The sequence below is a fragment of the Balaenoptera ricei genome, chromosome 5, assembly GCF_028023285.1.
Source record: "Balaenoptera ricei isolate mBalRic1 chromosome 5, mBalRic1.hap2, whole genome shotgun sequence".
Lineage (NCBI taxonomy): Eukaryota > Metazoa > Chordata > Mammalia > Artiodactyla > Balaenopteridae > Balaenoptera > Balaenoptera ricei.
Window position 1 is genome coordinate 104,677,349 of NC_082643.1, and position 17,526 is coordinate 104,694,874.

Sequence of the window (17,526 nt, forward strand, 5' to 3'; positions counted from 1 at the left end):
AGAATGAAAATGTTTGAGAAGAGAAATGGCTACATTTAACAAGAATACTGTGAATATTTTCATGTTAATTTTTAAAAATAAAAATTCCAAAACAGGTATAAAGAAAATTAACCATGGCTTTCATCACTTAAACACAACCTCTATTAATATAATATTTTATCATATCTCTTCAAATCCTTTTTCCTACAAACACACACATACCTGCTTCTAAATATGTCATAAGCCCAGTTTTGTTTTGTTTTTTAATTTATTTATTTATTTATTTTTGGCTGTGTTGGGTCTTCGTTTCTGTGCGAGGACTTTCTCCAGTTGCGGCAAGCGGGGGCCACTCTTCATTGCAGTGCATGGGCCTCTCACTATCGCGGCCTCTCTTGTTGCGGAGCACAGGCTCCAGACGTGCAGGCTCAGTAGTTGTGGCTCACGGGCCCAGTTGCTCCGCAGCATGTGGGATCTTCCTGGACCAGGGCTCGAACCCGTGTCCCCTGCATTGGCAGGCAGATTCTCAACCACTGCGCCACCAGGGAAGCCCAGCCCAGTTTTTAATCCTGAACATTTTATGTAACTTTGAGATATACTTACAGTGTAATCTTATTCCATACTCTACGTAAACACTTGCAATGCATTTCTAACATTCCAATAGTGAGTATAGCACCAAAAATTACCTAATAGTTCTCACTTAGAGGCTTATATAGATTGTTCCCAGTGTTTCAATATTATAAGTAATGATGTACTGCACATCTTTGTACATGGAACTTGATCCAGATTTCAGGTTGTTGTCTAAGAAAAAGAAACTCATCAATGGAATTTTGGGGATAAGAATAAGAGTATTTCTAAGGCTCCTAATAGCTATGGTTAAATTGGTTTCCAAGAGTCAAAGCAATCTATAGTCCCATCAGCAGACTGTATATTTGCCTGTTACGTCACACAAAGAGTATAAAATTTTTATTTTTGCTTAGTCTTTTGGAGGATTATTCGTAGATTTTTAAAAATCTGTCCTAACAAAAATGTTGCCCAAACTCTATTAACCAACTGCTCTAAAAACACACATAGTATAATGTAAAATTCTCTACCACTAAGAGTAACTCAATGTTTGTTTTTTTTTAATTCAATACAGGTCCTTGGAACAGAGAAAGGTGAACTATTTGTATTTGTTTTCTTATCCTAATATCATTAGGTTAAGTCCTATTTCCAGGTTAATAGCATTAGTCATTTTTTTAAAGGATTACTTGTTTCAGGGCCTGGGATGTATGGACACGTATGTGGGTGCATGATGACGTGATCCAGATGGATGCAGGACCTCAGAGTCTATTCAGGAGTCCTGTGGTCTGAACAGGGTGATTTAAATTGGGGGTGGGGTAGAGGTCTTTCTTCAGCTACAGGCTACTGACAAGGAGGCACACTGTCACCCCCTGCCACTTGGGAAAGACATTGCTGGCCTGCTGCTCCAGAGAAGCTCTTGGTCTCTCCATCTTTGATGTCACCTATGCATACACACATAAGCCCTCATGCACGCACGCATACACACGTGTGCACACTGCGGGTGTCACTGTTGTGGAAGCATGCAATCCAACACTTGCTAGATGGCAGGATGCTAATCTGGTGATACCTTCATGCCCACCTTTGGGATACTGTTCACCATTCACTTAGAATGATGAGTTATGTCCAGAGCCGAAGGACCTGAGCTGTGGCCCAAAGAGTTAACACAGGCAGCCTACTTTGACAAAGCAACATTGGGCTAAGATTTCAGAGGCTCACCACCAGCTCACTGTGTGTTTTGGCCAAGTTGCACTGACTCTGTGAGTCTCAAGTCTGCTCTTTTTACATTGAGGAAGTTAGACTGGAGCGGGACCTAACCTAGGTTTGTGGATTCCCAAGGGTTTCTGATGGAGGAGTGAGGGTCTGTTGGCAATTCTAAATAATTTTAAAATCTAAAGGAAACTGTGCCCTTTTCCACAATAAAGCTCAGCATCCTACTGAAATTGTTGAGGAGTTGTTGCCTCAGGCTTCAGTGATTATCAACCCAGCAATGTGACATTGATCAGCTCACAGAGGTGGCTGTTGATGACCTGAAATGGTTTTATGGGATGTGTGACTAGCGGACCAGTCACTGACTCCAATCACTTTTCAAGTAATGACAGCCCTTCAGTCAAAGGTGTCGAGTTTGTGATCAACCTTGGACACAGCACAGAGTAACAGCCAAAATTAAGACATGTCAGTGTTTATGCTTCCTTAACTTTACTACTTACCACTGCAACTGGAAGAGTGTTTTACGGGATTCCCTATCATAGTATTATTATGTGCCCTTGGTAATTCTCGATGGCTAGTTAAAATCTATCCAGGATGAAAAGGAAATAAAAAGTGGTGACACCAATGACATATGTAATTACTGAATAAGTCCAATTCCTGTGGTTGTCAAAACTTTTCAAAACTTGAAGATCAAAGGGGAACAACTGAGAAAACGCACGTCCAGTGGGAACCAGGTGGAAACCGCTGGTCTATAATAGAATCCTGGGAGCTCTCCTGCCCTATCACAGGAGAGACAGGAGAATTCAGGTGTGCCTGGGCCAGCATCAGGCATCCCCCTACCCTACATTGCTCGGAATAGTTCTTAAGTTTAACATTTTTGTTTATGTTTCTATGTAAGTTTTCATTTGAATGGAGAATTCAACCTCGGTGCACTTCCACTTCAAGCCCTTCCAATACCAAATAACTTCCAATGACATATTCTATATTTTGGCAAGTTCAAGGATGAGTTCCAGATTTAATATTTTTTATAATATTATTGAATATTCAACATTCAAAGCAATTTTTATAGCCTCAGGGAGAAGCCAGTCCCAGGAGCCAGGGTTACTGCAGAACACGTGGGTTACAGTTTCCACTAACCACGAACAGCTTACTCTTAATAATCAGAGATTACTTGGATGAAATTATAGCAGTTCCGGTAGACGTCTAATGGTCCCCAATCATTTTCCTTTTGCAACCTGCCCAAATTCTGTGACGCCTTTACACAGTTCCTCATCACCAGATGAAGCCTGAATTATCTCACCTGTCACAAAACCAAAGTCCTCAAGAGATTCCTCTTGCCATTGCCAGGTAAGGAGCCAGGAGTCCCTTGCTGGGTCCCGGCTTGGGGGTCAGGCATGTGTTGTCTGGGGTGATGACTCACACAGGCTTCCTGAGAAAGAGAAACTCTGGCCTTTCATAATGAGGCCCAGTGATGAGGGCCCAGGGAAACCTGTGAATCACAGTTGTTGTTGAAGTTAATAACATTGTTCTTCCTGCACTTTATAAGTGATTGATTGCGTGTTAGAGACGATATTTGAAAACATGGTTATTAAGTAGGGAGGATTAACTGGAATGGAGGCTAGTCAACCTGGGAAGAAAAGTTGGCTTTTCTAACTAGTCTCAGTGGATGACACAGAGAAGCTGACGATTACTTTGGAACAGCACTTTATAAATGGCCAGGGGTTGAAAATGCCATTATCTGATTAAATACTTGCCTGATCAGGTTATTGTGACAAATGTCATCCCAACAGAAGAGTCAAGGAAACTAGTAAGGCTCAGGCTGCTGATTCATTAGCCAAGGTCACGTACGTTAGTGGTAGCTTCCTTAACATACAGTCTCCAAAATTAGTGCCATCAGGCCCTCCTGACCCCAGTCTGACCAATGGCTCCAGCTCAGTTCATGTCACTCTCCACCGCCTCCCAACACAGGACATTTGCATGTGCTATTCCTCTGCCTATAACACCACACTCCCATATTTCCCTCTCTCCACCCTCTCCCTACTTGGAAAACTCCTCTTTATCCATCAGACCCCAGCTTAAAGCCACCCTGAATACAAGAGGTAGTTCTGACCCATTCCCCAGAGGGAATAAATGAGGCCCAGAGAGACTGAGTCTCTTACCATTGAAATCAAGTCCAACTCCACTCTTCAGTAGCCCATCACGCCTACACTGACTTGATTTTAAAAATGCAGCCCATAAATCTTAACTTTCCTTGGTGCCTGCCCACAGTTAAGGTGCTCTTTTATTATTTAATGATACCCTGTTTGTGATGGAATAGAGTATTGCTCAGGAGGGAGCCCCTGGAACCATACTGCCTGGCTTCCTCACTTACAAACCATGTGGCCTTGGGCAGTGTCACTCACCTTCCATGTGAAGCTGAGAGCAGGGCCAGACCTGTTCAACCTGCCCATGTGCCCGCTAACCACCAGCTCTCAATGCCATTGCCAGGCCCTGTATGTCAGGGGCATGGTCTCCATCCCCCACTCCCTTCCTCTCCCTCACTTTCTTGTCCTATTTCACACCTTCAGCAACTTCGTTCTCACTCTTTGATCTGTGGACATTAGGACTACAGTGTCATAACTCTTATTAGGCTGTTTTCAGTTTAAGGCCCAATCCGACACAAAACTCTTGCCCATACAATAAGTTCATACTCTTTCTTAATGTAATTTTCTAAAAGGAAACAAAAAACCATCATATTATAGTGAAAAGATAATGAGATTTTAGTTGGGCCCACATCTGTAGTAGTTGTTATTCAGTGTGGTTTGGCTTCTTTTGTTTGTTTGTTTAATTGAACGAAGTCTCCTGATTTTTCCTCCTCTCTTAACTGGCTGCTTCTTCTAAGTCTCCCTTTTAGGCTTTTTCCCAAACTGATCCCTGAATATTGGTATTCCTCAGATCCTTCTGATGTCCTTTTTTCTGTCAGTAAAAGTGTAGGCAGTTCATCTATCCCTACAGTGTCAAGGGTCAACTCTATGTTGATAATTACTAAATCTCTATCCTCTGCCCCAACCACCCTTCTTAGCCCCAGACCCATATGTCCAGCTACCCAATGGGCAGTTTTCCTTAAATCAGTGACAGGTATCTCAAACTCAGTGTTGGAAACTGAACTCTTCATTTCTACTTTCATTTCCGGACCAACGATCTCCTCCTACAAACTTTCTCACCTCAGTAAATAGTATACTGTCTTTCCCATCTTCACTTTTCCCATCCAAATCATTAAAAACTCCCAAAATTCTCAAATCTCAACTCAAAACAGGTCTTGAGTCTATCCATTTCTACCCATTTCCCCAGCTCCCAACATAAACCAGCCACCATCAACTCTTGCTTAAACAGTAGCCTTCTAATGATACTTAACATCTTCATACCCTACCCTCCATCCATAAGGAGCTACTTTCTGGTCTCTTGCAGAATAAGCCATGTTTTCTTGCCTCTGAGCCTTTGCACCTGCTGTTGCCTATGCCTGGAACACACCATTACTCCTCACCAATCTCCTATTCACCTTTCAGAAGTCAGTTCAGTTAGCACATGTCCCAGGAAGACTTTCCTGAGGATCAAATCAATTTTGTCTGGATTAAGTGACCTTCTTCTGCTACCACAGGATCTTCTGCTGTGCTCACCTCTATCGTGGTGTTTACCCCACATTGTGATTATGGTATAATCATGTCTTCCCTCCATAAATTAAGCTGCTTTAGGGTAGAGGGCATGTCTTATTCATTTGCTATCCCCCAAAACATACCACGTACTTAGTAAATGCTCAATAAATGTTTATAAAATGAAAGAATTATCATTTCTATTTTAGTTTAGGTAGTTTTTTTTTTTTTTACTCATATTTTTATAAACTTTGTACACGAAACCTAGAATATCCTCAGAGGATATTCCTATTCTCTCAACATTTTCTAAAAATCCTGAAAAATTAAGGCAGTGAAATTTTGCTATCTGTGATTTTTTTTTTCAGATATTTAACAAAATTGTACACTGGCTCCTAGTAAAGGGATCCTGGTTTTATCAGAATCGAAGGCTTAGATAGCAGGAGAAGTCTAACCAGTGATGACAGCACAGTGTGGTGGTTCAATGATCTAATGGCATTTTTATCTACCAAGCAAATCATAAGACCCCAGGCTTCTGTGGAGATAACAAAAACCAGATATGTACTCAGTTGATTTCATTGGTGCTGGAAAAAGGCTAGATTTCATTGAATTAACCCAGGGGCTTTGTTCAATTGCACAGTCGTGGCATAGAGCATGCTCCATGTAATTAGATTTAACTGTAGGAGCACCTAGAGTTTAAAATGACGATGCCAACAACAATAGGAAATGAACCAGAAAATCAGAGCTGAGTGTTACATAAATCCAAACATTAAGTAAAGTGCCAAGTAAAGCCATTGGTAAACAGTCTTTTTTTTTTTTAATAAATCTATTCTTTTATTTATTTATCTTATTTTTGGCTGTGTTCGGTCTTCATCGCCGCACGTGGGCTTTCTCTAGTTGCGGCGAGCGGAGGCTACTCTTCGCTGCGGTATGCGGGCTTCTCATTGCAGTGGCTTCTCTTTGTTGCAGAGCATGGGCTCTAGGCGCATGGGCTTCAGTTGTGGCACGCAGGCTCAGTAGTTATGACGCATGGGCTCAGCTGCTCCGCGGCATGTGGGATCTTCCCCGACCGTGGCTCGATCCCATGTCCCCTGCATTGGCAGGTGGATTCCTAACCACTGAACCACCAGGGAAGTCCCAGTAAATAGTCTTGGTAGCATCATTATTGTGTTTAGAAATGCATATCGTTTTATTGCCTTTTATTACGTTTTTATAATCCCTTTTTATTTATCAATTTCCTTGTAATAATCCACACAGTTTTCTTACCTAACTCATATTAAGAAGGAATAAAATAATTTCTATGCTTTTCTTCTTTGCTATGGCTGACTCTCCTTCAATTGGTAAACAGATACTATAGAGTAGGAGCCCCATCCAGCCACATAGCATTTTCTATAGTGATTGTAGCTACAAGGCAAGTCTAAATTCATAGCTTCCAAAAATAAAGAATTTTGATATGTGCTCACTGAAGTGACATGGAAGGAACTTATGTGGGTAAGTCACTTTGTTCCATATCTAATGTTCATCTGTATTGAGAAAGGAAGGAACCAGCATTTTATCAACCTTACAAAACAGACAATTTTTCATCCAGTAAAATATAAAGTGCTCTGTAAATATGACAGGCCATGAGTACTGACCCAGCATGGGAAATACTAACGTTCTTTCAATTGTAACATTTCCTTTAGCTCTTCATTCGTGACTCACAACCACAGTGTACAAAACAGAGGTAAGAACACTTTATGAAAGAATTATAAAATAAGTAGGTTAAGTCATACACTACAATATTCCTGCACCGTGACTTAGCTTTTGTGAACCTCAGAGCCTCTGAGCTGATGCATGTAGATGTAATTCGCTTGTTTTCATTGATAGGCAGCATTGCATCACATTAATATAATATTAATCCATAGTTAAATACGATCACTTAGGTGTTTCCAGCTTTTTCCTCTTACGAACATTAGTTTGTTGTGAACAATATTGCTGATGTCTTCCCCTGTGTATAATATGTACATGTTTTCCCAAGTACTTAATATAAGTTCTCTTTCTAAGAGTGAAATGGCCACGTCTTAGAATATTCCTCTCTTCAGTGGCACTAGATGTATTTTCCAAAGTAGACGTATCACTTTGTTTCACCAACAGCGTATGAGACCCCATCATTCCCCATCATTTCCAATGGTTGTTTTTTGGCAAACTTTTAGTTTTTGCCAATCCATTGGGTGTAAAACAACTTTATCTTAAGAAGAGTCTGTGAAATGGAGAAAATAAAACCGACCTCTCTTACTAATTGATTGTAAAGATAAAAATCAGAAGGATACCATGTCCATGGAGATATCAAAAGCAGCCTATAAATATAGTGTTATATTACTGTTGGTGATGGGTTTTGATATTGTTAGTATTATATGGCCCAAACTAGATCTGTCATGTTCTTTTTTCTTTCTTTCTTCAATCCTATGCCATGGAGATTCTGTGTTCAGGTCTAATCTTTTGATCTCTCTCTGCTGAGCCACAAGAGAGGGCTTTAGGGCTGGAGAAAGTGAACCCCATGGGATAGAGTGGGAAGGCCGAGGGCTCTACTGACCTTGGTCCCAGTTCTGCCTCTCTGAGATTCACCCTCCTCTATCCACAAAATTCAAATAATGATATTAACTCACAGGGTTAATACACACACACACACACACACACACACACACACACACACACACAGCCCTCGCTTTGCGCATAGTAGGCAACTGACACATTTTAATATCCTTCCTTCTTTTTTGCATTCCCTTTCCTTCTCCAGGGATTCTCCACCTAACTGATCCTGTGAGACCAAGTTTCCTCCCTGGCCTCCATCATGTCTTTATTTCTCTTCTGCCCTATGCCATCTGGGCCTTAGATTGCAAAACCAATATGAAAAACTAATTTGGCCAGGTACACATTGCTAATAAGAGTTTCCCAAGAGAGAACTCCTTTTCTAAAGGTAGGTGAACAAAGGAGGCTGTGATTAACCCAGTGGCTCAATCCTTGGAAATTAAATGATAGGAACAGTAGTCCTGGAGGCCAGATCTTGGTGTATGAAAATGAAAAGACTTGGAGTATCCAGGTGGAAGGTCCAAGGCCTGAACGGGCCCAGAAAGGGCTTTACTGATGGGGGTTTTGAGAATGGAAATGTTGCAGAAATAGAGAAACAGAATCATAGATTAAAGAGGAATCCAGAGCCTTGACCTGAAAGACAAAATCTTGCACAAATAGAGAGTGGGGACCTTCAAGTTGGTGGAGGAGTAAGACGTGGAGATCACCTTCATCCCCATAAATACATCAAAAATACATCTACATGTGGAACAACTCCTACAGAACACCTACTGAACACTGGCAGAAGACCTCAGACTTCCCAAAAGGCAAGAAAATCCCCACGTACCTGGGTAGGACAAAAGAAAAAAGAAAAAACAGAGACAAAAGAATAGGGATGGGACCTGCACCTCTGGAAGGGAGCTGTGAAGGAGGAAAAGTTTCCACACACTAGGAAGCCCCTTCACTGGCAGAGACTGGGGATGGGCAGGGGGGAACTTCGGAGCCACGGAGGAGAGCGCAGCAACAGGGGTACAGAAGGCAAAGCAGAGAGATTCCTGCACAGAGGATCAGTGCCGACCAGCACTCACCAGCCCGAGAGGCTTGTCTGCTCACCCGCTGGGGCGGGTGGGGGCTGGGAGCTGAGGCTCGGGCTTCAGAGGTCAGATCCCAGGGCGAGGACTGGGGTTGGCTGTATGAACACAGCCTGAAGGGGGCTAGTGCTCCACAGCTAGCTGGGAGGGAGTCTGGAAAAAGCTCTGGACCTACCTAAGAGGCAAGAGACCATTGTTTCGGGGTGTGCAAGGAGAGGGGATTCCTTCCCTGTCTGTCCACAGACGGCAGAGCACTGCCTGAACGAGCTCCAGAGATGGGTGCAAGCCGTAGCTATCAGCTCAGACACCAGAGACAGGCATGAAACCCTAATGCTGCTGCTGCAGCCCCAAAGAATCCTGTGTGCAAGCACAGGTCACTATCCACATGCGCCACCCACCCCCCCGACCCCGGGAGCCTGTGCAGCCCGCCACTGCCAGGGTCCCGTGATCCAGGGACAACTTCCCCAGGAAAACACACGGCACTCCTCAGGCTCTTGCAATGTCATGCTGGCCTCTGTCACCTCAGGCTCGCCCTGCATTCCAATTATAACTACAGTACCCCTCCCTCCCCACGGCATGAGTGAGCCAGAGCCCCCTAATCAGCCGCTGCTTTAAACCCATCCTGTCTGGGTGTGAACAGAAGCCTGAGGGCAACCTACAGGCATCTGTGGGGCCAGAACCAAAGCTGAACCACAGGAGCTGTGCAAACAAAGAAGAGAAAGGGAAATTTCTCCCAGCAGCCTCAGGAGCAGCGGATTAAATCCCCACAATCAACTTGAGGTACCCTGCATCTGTGGAATACCTGAGTAGAAAATGAATGTTCCCAAAATTGAGGCAGTAGATTCTGGGCGCAACTGTAGACTTGGGGTTTGCTGTCTGCAACTGACTTGTTTCTGATTTCTATGTTTATCTTAGTATAGTTTTTAGCACTTGTTATCATTGGTGGATTTCTTTATTGGTTTGTTTGCTCTCTTCTTTTTATTACTTTATAATTTTTTTTTTAATTATTTTTTTATTTTAATTCTTCTCTTTTCTTTTCTTTTTACTTATTTATTTTTCTTTCTTTTTTTCCCCCTTTTCTTCTGAACTGTGTGACTGACAGGGTCTTGGCGCTCTGGCCTGGTGTCAGGCCTGAGCCTCTGAGGTGGGAGAGCCGAGTTCAGGACATTGGACGACCAGAGACCTCCCAGCCCCATGTAATATCAAATGGCAAAAGCTCTCCCAGAGGTCTCAGTCTCATTGTTAAGACCCAGCTCAACCCAATGGCCAGCAAGCTCCAGTGCTGGACGCCCCATGCCAAACAAATAACAAGACAGGAACACAACACCACCCCTTATCAGAGAGGCTGCCTAAAATCATACTAAGTTCACAGTCACCCCAAAACACACCATCGGACACAGCACTGCGCCCCAGAAAGAAAACATCCAGCCCCACCCACCGGAACACAGGCACCAGTCCCCTCCATCAGGAAGCCTACACAAGCCACTGAACCAACCTTACCCACTGGGAGCAGGCACCACAAACAATGGGAACTGAGAACCTGCAGCCTGTCAAAAGGAGACTCTGAACACAGTAAGTTAAGCAAAATGGGAAGACAGAGGAACACACAGCAGATGAAGGAGCAAGGTAAAAACCAATCAGACCAAACAAAAGAAGAGAAAATAGGCAATCTACTTGAAAAAGAATTCAGTGTAATGATAGTAAGGATGATCCAAAATCTTAGAAATAGAATGGAGAAAATATAAGAAACGTTTACCAAGGACCTAGAAGAACTAAAGAGCAAAAAAACAATGATGAACAACACAATAAGTGAAATTAAAAATTCTCTAGAAGGAATCAATAGCAGAATAACTGAGGCAGAAGAACAGAAAAGTGACCTGGAAGATAAAATAGTGGCAATAACTACCACAGAGCAGAATAAAGAAAAATGAATGAAAAGAATGGAGGACAGTCTCAGAGACCTCTGGGATGACATTAAACACACCAACATTCAAATTATAGGGGTCCGAGAAGAAGAAGAGAAAAAGAAAGGGTCTGAGAAAATATTTGAAGAGATTATAGTTGAAAACTTCCCTAACATGGGAAAGGAAATAGTCAATCAAGTCCAGAAAGCGCAGAGAGCCCCATACAGGATAAATCCAAGGAGAAACACACCAAGACACATATTAATCAAACTAATCAAATTAAATACAGATTAAAAATATTAAAAGCAGCAAGAGAAAAGCAACAAATAACATACAAGGGAATCCCCATAAGGTTAACAGCTGATCTTTCAACAGAAACTCTGCAAGCCAGAAGGGAGTGGCAGGACATATTTAAAGTGATGAAAGGGAAAAACCTACAACCAAGATTACTCTACCCAGCAAGGATCTCATTCAGATTCAACAGAGATATTAAAACCATTACAGACAAGCAAAAGTTAAGAGAATTCAGCAGTGCCAAGCCAGCTTTACAACAAATGCTAAAGGAACTTCTATAGGAGGGAAACAGAGAAGGAAAAGACCCACGATAACAAATGCAAAACAATTAAGAAAATGGTAATAGGAACATACATATCAATAATTACCTTAGATGTAAATGGATTAAATGCTCCAACCAAGAGACGTAGACTGGCTGAATGGGTACAAAAACAAGACCCATATATATGCTGTCTACAAGAGACCCACTTCAGACCAAGGGACACATACAGACTGAAAGTGAGGGAATGGAAAAAGACATTCTATGCAAATGGAAATCAAAAGAAAGCTGGAGTAGCAATTCTCATATCAGACAAAATACACTTTAAAATAAAGACTATTACAAGAGACAAAGAAGGACACTACATAATGATCAAGGATCAATCCAAGAAGATGATATAACAATTCTAAATATTTATGCACCTAACAGAGGAGCACCTCAACACATAAGGCAAAATGCTAATAGCCATAAAAGGGAAAATTGACAGTAACACAATAATAGTAGGGGACTTTAACCCCCACTTTCACCAATGGACAGATCATCCAAAATGAAAATAAATAAGGAAACACAAGCTTTAAATGATACATTAAACAAGATGGACTTCATTGATATTTGTAGGACATTCCATCCAAAAACAACAGAATACACTTTCTTCTCAAGTGCTCATGGAACATTCTCCAAGATAGATCATATCTTGGGTCACAAATCAAGCCTTGGTAAATTTAAGAAAATTGAAATCATATCAAGTATCTTTTCCAAACACAACACTATGAGACTAGATATCAATTACAGGAAAAAAAACTGTAAAAAATACAAACACATGGAGGCTAAACAATACACTACTAAATAACCAAGAGATCACTGAAGAAATCAAAGAGGAAATCAAAAAATACCTAGAAGTAAATGACAATGAAAACATGATGATCCAAAACCTATGGGATGCAGCAAAAGACATTCTAAGACGGAAGTTTATAGCAATACAATCCTACCTCAAGAAACAAGAAAAATCTCAAACAACTGAACCTTACACTTAAAGCAATTAGAGAAAGAAGAACAAAAAACCCCAAAAGTTAGCAAAAGGAAAGAAATCATAAAAATCAGATCAGAGATAAATGAAAAAGAAATGAAGGAAACAATAGCAAAGATCAATAAAACTAAAAGCTGGTTCTTTGAGAAGATAAACAAAATTGATAAATCAGTAACCAGACTCATCAAGAAAAAAAGGGAGAACACTCAAATCAACAGAATTAGAAATGAAAAAGGAGAAGTAACAACTGACACTGCAGAAATACAAAGGATCATGAGAGATTACTACAAGCAACTATATGCCAATAAAATGGGCAACCTGGAAGACATGGACAAATTCTTAGAAAAGCACAACCTCCTGAGACTGATCCAGGAAGAAATAGAAAATATAAACAGACCAATCACAAGCACTGAAATTGAAACTGTGCTTAAAAATCTTCCAACAGCAGAAGCTAACACACCATTGTAAGGCAATTATACTTCAATAAAGATGTTTAAAAAAAAAAAAAAAATCTTCCAACAAACAAAAGCCCAGGACCAGACGGCTTCACAGGAGAATTCTATCAAACATTTAGAGAAGAGCAAACACCTATCCTTCTCAAACTCTTCCAAAATATAGCAGAGGGAGGAACACTCCCAAACTCATTCTACGAGGCCACCATCACCCTGATACCAAAACCAGACAAAGACGTTACAAAAAAAGAAAACTACCGGCCAATATCACTGATGAACATAGATGCAAAACTCCTCAACAACATACTAGCAAACAGAAGCCAGCAGCACGTTAAAAGGATCATACACCATGATCAAGTGAGGTTTATCCCAGGAATGCAAGGATTCTTTAAAATATGCAAATCAATCAAGATGATACACCATACTAACAAATTGAAGGAGAAAAACCATATGATCATCTCAATAGATGCAGAAAAAGCTTTCAAGAAAATTCAACAACGATTTATGATAAAAACTCTCCAAAACGTAGGCATAGAGGGAACTTACCTTAACATAATAAAGGCCATATATGACAAACCCACAGCCAACATCATTCTCAATGGTGAAAAACTGAAACCATTTCCTCTAAGATCAGGAACAAGACAAGGTTGCCTTCTCTCACCACTATTATTCAACATAGATGATGAATGAATGAAATTAGAACACTTCCTAACACCATACACAAAAATAAACTCAAAATGGATTAAAGACCTAAATGTAAGGCCAGACACTATAAAATTCTTAGAGGAAAACATAGGAAGAGCACTCTATGACATAAATCACAGCAAGATCCTTTTGACCCACCTCCTAGAGAAATGGAAATAAAAACAAAAATAAACAAATGGGACCTATTGAAACTTAAAAGCTTTTGCACAGCAAAGGAAACCATAAACAAGATGAAAAGACAACCCTCAGAATGGGAGAAAATATTTGCAAACAAAGCGACTGACAAAGGATTAATCTCCAAAATATACAAGCAGCACATGCACCTCAATATCAAAGGAACAAACAACCCAATCCAAAAATGGGCAGAAGATCTAAATAGACATTTCTCCAAAGAAGATATACAGATTGTCAACAAACACATGAAATGATGCTCAACATCACTAATCATTAGAGAAATGCAAATCAAAACTACAATGAGGTATCACCTCACACTGGTCAGAATGGCCATCATCAAAATATCTACAAACAGTAGATGCTCGAGAGGGTGTGGAGAAAAGGGAACCCTCTTGCACTGTTGGTGGGAATGTAAATTGATACAGCCACTATGGAGAACAGTATGGAAGTTCCTTAAAAATCTAAAAATAGAACTACCATATGACCCAGGAATCCCACTACTGGGCATATACCCTGAGAAAAACATAATTCAAAAAGAGTCATGTACCACAATGTTCATTGCAGCACTATTTACAATAGCCAGGACATGGAAGCAACCTAAGTGTCCATTGATAGATGAATGGATAAAGAAGATGTGGCACATATAAACAATGGAATATTACTCAGCCATAAAAAGAAAGGAAATTGAGTTATTTGTAGTGAGGTGGATGGACCTAGAGTCTGTCATACAGAGTGAAGTAAGTCAGGAAGAGAAAAACAAATACCGCCTGCTAACACATATCTATGGAATCTAAAAAAAAAAAAAAAAAAATTGGTTCTGAAGAACCTAGGGGCAGGACAGGAATAAAGACACAGACGTAGAGAGTGGACTTGAGGACACGGGGAGGGGGATGGGTAAGCTGAGATGAAGTGAGAAAGTAGCATTGACATATATACACTACAATATGTAAAATAGATAGCTAGTGGGAAGCAGCTGCATAGCACAGGGAGATCAGCTTCGTGCTTTGTGACCACCTAGAGTGGTGGGATTGGGAGGGTGGGAAGGAGACAGAAGAGGGAGGGGATATGGGGATAGATGTATACATATAGTTGATTTACTTTGTTATACAGAAGAAACTAACACAACACTGTAAAGCAATTATACTCCAATAAAGATGTTAAAAAGAAAATATTGCACAAATTAAAAATAAAGAACAATTAAAGAATGGAACAGCAGTGTTAGTGAAGTGGGACGGTCTTCAAAGACATGAGTCCAGTCAAGTACCCTCTGGCTGGAGTGGATCATTAGTACTGGGGTCATGTAGATTGTTCTCTACTCATCTTAAAAAAAACAGGTTGCTTAAAGAAACGGCCTGGGGTGGATGAAGGAAATGTTTTGGCCTCCAGTGCCTTCAAATACCATTAATTCCTTTTTTAGTCAACAAATATCTCACTTTGCTGTACAGCAGAAACTAACACAAATTGTAAATCAACTATACTCCAATAAAAATTAATTTTAAATAATATTTTAAAAAAAAACAAATATCCACCAAGTTCATGGTTTATGCCCCATTGGGCTGGGCCCTAAGCATACAGAATAGAGACAGCCCCATCCTTTAACTACCCAGTGCTTGAACTCAGTGATGCCATCAGCTTACTGAGTGATGTTCATTCTCCTGGGTAAAACTTCACCCTTGGGTCACCAGTGCTTTGCAGAAATTAGATGTACAGAAAATAGCACACAATCCAGGCACACATAGAGTTCTGAGTCTAGTGGGCTCACTAAAGCTTACTGGTTTTAAGTTGAACGCTTCAGATGAGGGAGACAGTACTCTTCACTTAGACTCATGAAGACTACTTCTCTGTCAATGTAGATATCATTATCCTTACCTAACAAAAGAGAAAAAATTTTGAAAATATTCAGTTACTCTTGATAGCTAAGTTACTACTTGATAAACAGACTTTGCTCAATTCTCTGATAAATGAATTCAAGCTAAGCTATTAAGAGCCTAAGTAGATGGATCTCAGGACAAAAAGAAAATGATTTTGATATATTGGAAGAGAATCCAGAAGGGTTTGGTGGTACTCCAAAATAGTAACATTACTCTCTAAATTTGGGGTGGTGGATGATTTCTTTTCTCTTTTGTTTGTTTTAGTTTTTGTTCACTAATGTTTTCCTTTCTATCTGCATTTTATAAATGTTCTTTGAAATATATGGCTCTTTACCTAGAAAATTATTTTTTAAATTTTATGTAAGGGTAAGGTTAAAATTTGCTAATAAGTATGGAGAGCTGCTTAAAACACAATGGTTTTATTCTAAGTTTCAAAAGAAACGTCTAGAGCTGTTTCTCTAATAACACTAACAGCAGTAGCATTTATTGAGTGACTAGTATGGATTAGGCACTGTACTAAGCTTTATATACATGAGAATTTTCAAATATTAGTAAATATTGATGTCAGTATGGTTCTACAACCCATACCGCTTTTATTAGGCTACCCTAATTTTATTGCCCACCTACACATTGTTCTCTCCATTGTTCTTCCAATTACCCTGTGTCAACCTCTTTATTAATGTAAGCCTCCATTCTCTGAGTAGGACAGTCCTATTTCTTGCAGTTATAAAACTCAAATGCAATGTTTTATATAAAGAAAACTTTCCAAAGATTACTGCCATTACTTAAGAACAAAATCAATTACATACTTGTAGGGGATTACATACTCGGAATTTCATTCATTTATTAAGCAAAAATCCATCCAGGCCTTCGGGGGAAATAGCATGGCAAAGTTGTTTTTTTGTTTGTTTGTTTTGTTTTCTTTAACTCATTCTCTGAATAGACTACAGATTCACATAGCTGTTTCCAAATTCTTTTTCAAGTAGGATTTTTAAATATTCAAGCAAGGTACCTAGAGTTGAAATATATTAAATCAGTTGCCACAATATCATGAAAAATTCATAATCACTTAACTCTATTATGTATGCCACACAAACTGATATGAAATGTTGATAATGGTTATTTTTTACTCTCAAGTATGTTCTTACTGTTTCAATACATGTTGAAAAGATAGTTACAGCCATTTAAATAATGTCTTTATGTATTGATTCACCATGATTTAAAATAAAGTTGTTAAAGTCATTTTTTTAATATTTCAATAACTCTTTTAGTTTTCTCTTGATTAGGATTTGCCTGTTCTATGGTTCTCCGTCCTTTCATTAATGATCCTTTTGTGTCATTATATTTCAGATGAGTAATTAGCACAGAACTGGAATTTTTAAACCAATCTGCATCTGATTTTTAAGTATTAAACTTACACTGTTGATATTTATTGTAATTACTAATATTTTTGGATCAATTTTTATATTTTGTTGTGCCTCCTATTTGCCAATTTTATTGACTTTTTTTTTCTTTTCCTGCCATATATTGGATTCATTTCTTCTTTACTCCTCTTTTTTTCTCTTTCTAGAAAGTTATACAAATTCTATTCTTCCATTGCTTACCTTCAGTGTTTAGCTAAATAAATAAATAGCATGCTTGAATTTTAAAACTCTGAAGTTCATATCCTCTTCCCAACAATACAGCAAACTTAGGATGATTTTGCTCTGATGGTATGGATTCTGTACTGTGTTTGAAAGTAGAGCTCTTTTCCTTATAAAATAAAATTTGAAAAGACAGAGATGTCTTTAGCATTATTCCTATTTTTAGTCATAAATTGGTGAGTGAAAT

The 17,526-nt window shown here is 39.7% G+C and overlaps 1 protein-coding gene across 1 annotated transcript in view; it reads left to right on the forward strand.

Moving 5' to 3' along the window:
• The window catches only part of CLNK (cytokine dependent hematopoietic cell linker), a 116,558-nt gene that overhangs the window by 80,541 nt on the left and 18,491 nt on the right, over positions 1-17,526 (forward strand). Inside the window, exons 12-14 of the mRNA XM_059923844.1 lie at positions 1,115-1,133; positions 3,012-3,093; positions 7,055-7,095. Of these exons, the coding sequence (XP_059779827.1) occupies positions 1,115-1,133; positions 3,012-3,093; positions 7,055-7,095 (142 nt within the window). The remainder of the gene's footprint in view (positions 1-1,114; positions 1,134-3,011; positions 3,094-7,054; positions 7,096-17,526) is intronic.